The sequence below is a fragment of the Leptinotarsa decemlineata genome, unplaced genomic scaffold (genome assembly GCF_025532065.1).
Source record: "Leptinotarsa decemlineata unplaced genomic scaffold, Ldec_3_MD MMD2_P_RNA_scaffold_2, whole genome shotgun sequence".
In the NCBI taxonomy this organism is placed as follows: domain Eukaryota; kingdom Metazoa; phylum Arthropoda; class Insecta; order Coleoptera; family Chrysomelidae; genus Leptinotarsa; species Leptinotarsa decemlineata.
Window position 1 is genome coordinate 18,976,181 of NW_027412529.1, and position 8,294 is coordinate 18,984,474.

The 8,294-nt window shown below is 31.4% G+C and overlaps 1 protein-coding gene across 5 annotated transcripts in view; it reads left to right on the forward strand.

Annotated features, from left to right (window-relative positions):
* LOC111507610 (NPC intracellular cholesterol transporter 1) overlaps positions 1-7,622 on the forward strand; it is an 82,938-nt gene extending 75,316 nt beyond the window's left edge. For 4 of the 5 annotated variants that reach the window (XM_074184948.1, XM_074184958.1, XM_074184954.1 and 1 more), the window contains one exon: positions 5,974-7,622. In XM_074184948.1, coding sequence (XP_074041049.1) covers positions 5,974-6,104 — 131 coding nt within the window. In that variant the 3' untranslated portion in view covers positions 6,105-7,622. Of the gene's footprint in view, positions 1-4,204; positions 4,282-5,973 lie in introns of all 5 variants that reach the window. The other variant, XM_074184950.1, reaches the window with a different exon arrangement.
* The last annotated feature ends 672 nt before the right edge of the window (positions 7,623-8,294 follow it).

The following is an 8,294-nucleotide window of genomic DNA, read 5'->3' on the forward strand; positions in this document are numbered from 1 at the left end:
TATATATAACCAATATTATAGTTGATAGTAGAGATATAATAATATAATGTTCACCAGTTTTTTTGTTGAATAATTAATGCTTACATTACTAATAAATAGTAAAACATTTGTGTCTGACACAAAATAGTTTGTTAAAAGGGAAACCCTCATTACAAAATATCACAATATAATATGATTATGTTAGTATAAAATTAACAAAAATTGATAAGTCATTCTAGAATAAGGCAACAACTTACTAACAAAACACAAAATATTGATAATACTGTTCTAAAACGTCTAAGGTACCTACAGTCTAGTCTAACAGTGATTATAACACTTTAAAGTATCCTTAGTAGAGTATTCTTAAAGGCTTGAAAGAATTAATAAAAACATCCAATCTGGAAATCTAACCATAAAAGAAAATCTATCATAGTCTGTTCCGTGACAACTAATATAAAATTGATTATTATGCCTCAGCATTCTTTGTGGAACTGCAAAATCTATTTGAAACAACAAAGATGGGCATGTTATCTCATTTAATATTTAATGAATGGGAGAAATGTCAAACATAATCCTTCTTTTATCCAGTGAAAGCAGCTTTAATTTATGGAGAATAAGACTACAGTAATGATCAGCAAGGAGATTTAGAATAAACCTATAATCACAATATCTTAAGAATTTATTTTGTACTTTCCAGAGTGATAACTTTCATACAAAAAAATTTCATTGGAGCATCCCTTGTTAAGATACAGCTCCTTAAAGGGGGTACATAAAATTTGTATAACAATTTTTTTCACAAGCACTAAAAACGTTACAATATTGAAATTAACCTGACGTTTTGTACTACCAAAAAGACACTTAGCCAGAAGTTTGTTTGGTTTACCCCATGGTTGTAAGGGGTGGAAAACGCAACCCCTAAAATTTATTTCCAATGTAACTTTTTGTATTAGTATTTGTTTACCATTCAATACCATTTCCGATAGCCTGTTTCATTCTAAACAAAAAATGTCTCTTGGGTTTTTTGCCCAAAATAAACCAGTTCGCAGCAAAAAATTATTTTAGGAACAACTACACAGATACATCGTCATAAATATGAAACTAATCTATCTAGTAGGTCGCTATTAGCGATAGTGACAATTAAATTGAATTGAATTAGTATTAATTCAATCGAAATTGAATTAATACTAATTGTGTTTTGTTGTTCTGTTCTTAATTTGTTACTTTAATAATTCACTTGTTATTAAAGTGGCATACACAAATGAGGAAATGGCTGATATGCATTACGTTTACGGTCTGTCGCAGGGGAATAGGTTAGAAGCTTCTAGAAGATATGCTGAAATGTATCCTCAACGGCAGCATTCTTCACATAGAATATTTGCTCGACTTCATCAACGATTACGAGAATATGGTTCATTCGACAAAAGAACGCAGGATTGTGGTCGCCATTGAGAAGTACGAACACCACAGCTTGAGAAAGCAGTACTTAATTTGATTGAAGAAATCGAAAAACCAGTACTAGAAAGATTGCTTTTGAGCTAAATGTTGATCATATGACGGTATTTCGAATTTTAAAGGAACAACTTTTATACCTTTACCATCTGCAACGAGTACAGGCACTGTTACCGCGAGACTTTCCGAACCGTCTTGAATTTTGCAATTAGATGGTGGAAATGATTAGAAGAAATTGTGACTTTCTGAAGACGATAGAATTCACAGACGAATGTAGATTATTAATTTTCATAATTACCACATATGGGCTGATGAAAACCCTCAGGCTATTGTCGAAACTAACCATCAAGAACAGTTTTCTCTAAACGTGTGGCTCGGAGTTATTGGGGATGATTTAATTGGGCCTCATTTTCTACCTCCTCGATTAAATGGTGAGGCATACGTTCAATTTTTAAGAGAAGTGCATCCAGTGCTGCTGGAGGAAGTTCCTTTGGTCGTCAGAAGGGATATGTTTTTTATGCATGATGTGGCTTCCGCTCATTTTAGTCAAGTAGCACGTCAGCATTTAACTGAAACATATGCAAATCAGTGGATAGGTCGAGGAGGACCACAGAACTGGCCCGCTCGATGCCGGATATCAATCCTCTCGATTCCTCTATTTGGGGCCATCTACAGCATTTGGTTCATCGTACTCCTGTTCGCGATGTAGAGGACTCAAGAAACCGCATCATCGATGCGTGCAGGGTAATTAGAGAGATTCCAGGAATATTTGAGCAAATACGGCTCAATGCGCCGACGTCTAGACGCATGCGTAATGCCTGAAGGTAGACATATTGAACATTTACTATGATTTCTACATGTTGTATGTTTTGTTATTAATGAATTATTTTTGTTTATTACCCTTTAATCGTTTAATGCAGGTACTAACTACAAAATAACAATAAATCCAGTTCGCATTTATGACGATGTATCTCTGTAGTTGTTCCTAAAATAATTTTTTGCTGCGAACTGGTTTATTTTGGGCAAAAACCCAAGAGACATTTTTAGTTTAGAATGAAACAGGCTATCTGAAATGAATTTTTAAATAATAAATAATAAGATAAAAAGTTACATTGGAAATAAACTTTAGGAGTTCCGTTTTCCGACCCTTACAACCATGGGGTAAACCAAATAAATTACTGGATAAGTGTCTTTTTGGTAGTACAAAACGTCAGGTTAATTTCAATATTGTAACTTTTTCAGTGCTTGTGAAAAAAATTGTTATACAAATTGTATATAAGGGGCTGTATCTTAACAAGGGATGCTCTAATGAAGTTTCTTTATATAAAAGATCCTATATTTTTTTCGATCAGGAATCACCTCCTTAAATGTTTTACACTTATTCAGTTACACCCTGTATACATAAAGAAAATATACACATGTACATGTCAAATCTTCTAAAGGAACAATTCGTCGTCAGGCCAGTCTCAAGGTCAATGGACTGACACCTATCAGAAAACAGCTACTCCCTGGCTAATACCACGAAGGGCGTTGGATTATATCCGACAGGGGTCAGTGCAGAATTCTTCACTGAAGTTATTTCTGCATATGGTGTTGGCGATACAACAACCGCAATATATTTTCAATTATTGGAACACACTTGCAGACCGGTTTTGGGCTGTTTAGCCACTCGTCAGTGCAAGGTAGTGTCTATCATCAACATAAAGTTGATGATTTTCGATAATTGAAAATCGAATTGCTTCAGTTTTTGAGAAAATTTCTTTTTGGCTTCAACAACATTAATCGACACTGACGACATGTTTGCTAATCCTCTACTGATAAGTAAAAATTTAATAAATTATACTCGGACAACGAAATTTTTATATATTGATCAAAACTTGACATGGAGCAAACAAAGTATATCCCAAAAAAATATTGCCATTGATTGATATTGTTTATAAAATAAAGAATAATATACCACCAAAATTTTTGAAGAATAAATATTTCTGTTTAATTTTTTTGGCATTTGCATTAATATCTATAGGAGGAATGGGAAACCCTTAAAATCTTTGCAAAATTTATCAATTAAATGTACATATAAACTACCCTTTTTAGAATCAACAATAAATTTATATAAAGTCAATAATTTAGTAGATCTTAATTGTAGATCGTTATGAATTGAAAATTTGCTGTTTCATTCATTCTGTCAAAAATAAAATAACAATATCAGGTAACATTATTTTTAAAGAAACATGTCATATTCAAAATCATTGTACGAGACTGCGTAAATTAGAAATGTTAAACTCTGACTTTGGAAAAAAGTCAATTCATCACGACTACAGTTCTATCCCCCTAGGAATAAAAAAATTATGAATCGATATTGAAATTCAAGAATATGTTTGAACACAGATTTGTTCAAATATAAATATATTCTTTTTCTAGTTATTTTATATTTGAATTTATGTGTCAACAATTATTTTTGACAGTTTAAAATTTTTTACCTTTTTTTACATGAAAGTTGTTCACATTTATAGAATATTCAGTTTTTTAACGTTATTTCAGTTTAATATTTCAACTAGTTTTATAATCCCTACAATATAATCATGTTATGTTTCAGGGGATAATAATAAACATTGAACATAATTTACACATTACACGTCACATGCCATTTTTTTAAATTTCTCCTATCTTGTTATGCCTTACCTCTAAAAATGTTGAATGTATTGCTTGTTTGCTTTTATGTTTTAATGTTTCAATCATTCACTTGTCGATTCATATATATTCTGCTGTCATACAGGGTCGCCCATGAATAAAGAGAAATTGGCCAAACACAGGAAGTTAAATGGCGATTACCAGGAAACCAATTTTGGCAGAGTAAGATATCAATAAATTAAATTTAGCACTTTCTATATTCATCTGTTCTGAATTATTTATTTTTGTTAACTGCTTTTTTCATGCTTCCATATTCTTTTACCTGCCTTTACCTTTAGTTTGTATTACTTTATGGTTACTACTTGCCTATTCAGATTCCGAAACAAAATGATTTTATTTAATCCAGAATTAGTAAAGTTCATTGCCTAAATTTGTATTTACTTGTATACACGTAAAATTTTCATTTGATTAAAGCTTCCTCAAAGAGTCAAATATTTTTTTGTGGTCCACTCTGATGAAAGGTCATTAATAAAATTGAGAGACTTGTGAGAATGTTTTCTAGCTTCTGCTTCTTTTTTACAATTTAATATGTGGCTGATTAGCAATGATAACGTTTTATTTTGTTTATTTTTAGTCAAGAAGGTTTACTCTTACCAAATAAAATAACGATTTGGTCTCACAGAATATGGAAAGCATATCTGGCTGTCAAAAAATTAACATTTTTTTTGTAGTTGGCTTTAGCAGACAAAATTTTGTTCATTTTGATCTCTTTTGATTAGTTCTTCAAAGACATTGCAGATATTACTTATCAAGATTCAGTATTTCAAGCACGTATAGGCATGAATTCCGGATGCAGACTTGATCCTAATTTTCTGAAATCAATTATATTTCTTTGTGTATTCAGAAAACTGAACGGTGATGAATCTACACAATTTAATTTCATTCAGACATCAAGGAGACATGATTTTCACAGCAGCTAAGATTCAAACTGTAATATAAGGTTTATTAGGTTGATTGTAGAATGAAATGTAATTTTAACTTTCATTAAATGTTTATGCTTTTGTTCATACAGTGGTTCATAAAATTATTACCTTGCATATCTTTCAGACAGGGTGTTCTTTCGTAACTGTTATGAAACTTTTAAATTGCCATATCTTTGTTATTATTAATTGAATATATATATTTATACTCCGGAAGTGCGTTATATGCTTTTTTTCCATAAAGTAAAGTTATCAGTGAATTCACTGAAACGATTTGAAATAAATGTTTGTTCAAGTTATCACAGATTTAAAAGATCGTTTTCGAATACTGAAGTATAGATGATTATATTCACCCTATTTAATTGAATCAGCCTTATGAGAAACTTCCCTTTTGCAGACCAGTGAGGATTCTCAAACAATTGATTCAATTATGTTATTGATTCAATTATTTTATAATGTAATTCAGATCCATGTACCCCACCTGTCACATCTCAAGATAGCATACCAAACCTGATTGATATTCTTATTATAGAAATTTGATAGTTTTTAATTTGTTTCCCTACAAGGTTTAGTTTGCGGACCAGTTGGAATTCTCAAACGATTGATTAATTTATGATGGATAGTCTCTTGGAATGCTAAAGACGGGAGACTTTGGTGTTTCAAAACCTGTTGACCAGTATGTAAAATAAACTAACAAGAATATTTTGTATCAAATCTGCAACTGTTCTAAAATTGTGGAATATGAAGAAAGCTGTAGTTCTTCTCTTTCTTTAGTCTAGGTCAATAGGTCAACAGTGAGTGGGCCTATTCTACTCTCCAGTGCAACCCGCAAGGGTTTATTGTGGCTTTCTTTGGTCTAAGACCAGTGGATTTGTACAAGTTTTTTTTTCATTATGTTATTCTGAAATCCGTATCTATAAATAATGTATTTCAGGCGTGATGCAGAACAGACGTAGATTTGTCCACCAACCACATCTGTATGGACCAGAAGAATCAACAGTGGTGTCACCTCTGCTGCCATCCACATCGCGTTATAGCTATGATGCTATAAATTCAGTGACATGAACGTCGATCCAAAAATTAAAAAGTTCTGGTGTGATATTAATCTGTTTTGTTATGGGTGTACTGTGTAAACAATAATTAAGTATGTGCCGATGTTTTGTATTCATTGTCCATACAGATTTTCACATGTTTTCATATCAATGCTATAGTAAAATTTTTAGATGAAGTATTGAACCAAAGTATTTCTAGTAAAGTGGAGTGTAACTCACTATTTTATTATTTTGAATTGAATCGATAGTATAGCAGTATTGTCGCTGGCTATTTGGTACAAGTGTTCAGTTCAAGTATTGAATTTCTGTTGATTATACTCGAGGAATTAACTACTTATTTTTCAATTTTTTTTATCAGAACTGACACAAATCATCAAATAGTCAGTTAATACAAAGAGCGGGTGTAAAAAAATCAATCAGACACTCATTGTCACTGAACTTTGTAAATTAATTTTTGGACTTCATACCTACAAATTACGTCTTAAATCTGGCCGTTGTACTATCACTACTTATTTTGCCATTCTCCCATTCCTTCAGGTCATTACTGACGAATTTGTGATTTTAAAACATGCATAGTTATGATGTTGTGATGGATCGCCTTCTCATTTCTGAAAATGTAGCTTTAATACTTATTCTCTGTTAAATATTTTTTCATTTGCTGTTGGCAGTCAGCAGTCATATCATCAAATATGAGCCATAACAATTTTTTTATGTCACAAGCTCTTTCGTTTCGAATACAATAACACAAGTTATATTTCCGAATGCATATATATTATTAATACCAATTTTGTTTCATTAATGATAAATATATTTGCTGCCCAAATCCACAAAAACGACAAATAGAAACAACTTAATAAACAATGAAGAAAGAATTGTAAGAAATATGCATGAAAATCTGCAACTTTTTCTTTGAAGATTTTTGTAACAATGGTAAAATAAAAAATCTACAGGGGATCTGATTGAAAATTGGCAATGATTTTCCCTATGCCTCTTAATTTTCATTCAGATACCTGAGTATTGAAAAGATTGCGCCTTTTCCAAAGTTCACCACGTTTTTATATTTGAATAAGTGATCGGGAGTGCTGGTAATGGATAACGTGAGCTTTATTTGTTTTATATTTATAAGATTATTGTATCAGCTTTATTTATTATAAAAAATAAAAATGTACTATTTTTGCTGTTTTGAGGTTACTGATGAAATCTTGATAACCTTCTGTACTTTATTTTCATTAGTTATGAGCAACATTTCTTTCTACTGAAAGAGATTAAGAAAGTGGAGGAAATAATCTTATTACTTTCTACTGTTGGAATCCACAGGGTCTGAAATCCAAGTTTATTGGAACTATTGAAAATTGAGATAAAACGAATGCAATCTGCCAGAACTCACTATCAGTTTTTTATTTTCCTAAAGCCAATAAATATTTTTATGACTTTGTTCACATTCCAAAAAATTAACTTAAAAAATGTTTTATGAATGAATTTACTGTTTTATAGCTTGAATGTTTATTTAAATAAATGTATTTTGCAACAATTTTTTTTACTTATCCCTCTTTTCCAATTTTGGATCAGATGTGCCATTTAATTAAATAATATTTGTTATATATAAATTCATCCAGAAGTCAGTATTAAGTGAAATTCCAACTTGAATAATTAATGAACACCAAACACTTAGTTTAATATGACCTGCTGGAAGACTCTGCCACAAAAATATTCAGAATGAAAACTTGTACAATTGTTCTACTCATTGAATCAATTGATATTTTGAACTTGAAAAGTGGAATTTGAAATCTCTGGCTTGAAATGGATCTATTGAAAGCACTTTTCTCTTACCAGAACAAAATTGATGTCTCTTGACATGCGTTTAGCATCATCAGGAGATATAGTCGAAGTAAACGATGTTGTGCACATTTAAAGGTGGCGGCACTCTCGAAGGCTAAAAAACCAATACATAGAAATGAACTAGTCCACGTAGAATGTAGACTTGATGGTTGGTATTGGGTAATTTCTACTGACCGAGTTTTATGAATGTCTGAAGAGTCATAAAATTAAATTTGAAGTCATGTTATGGTGACGTATAGAAATCAGGGAAGGTTATCGCCGTCGTGTTCAGTTCAGAAACTGATCGCGATTCGAGTGTTGAAATTCGATATTGGTGCAGTTATAATTACTTAAAATTTTTATTTTAAAGTGTGGCGTCCTTGGA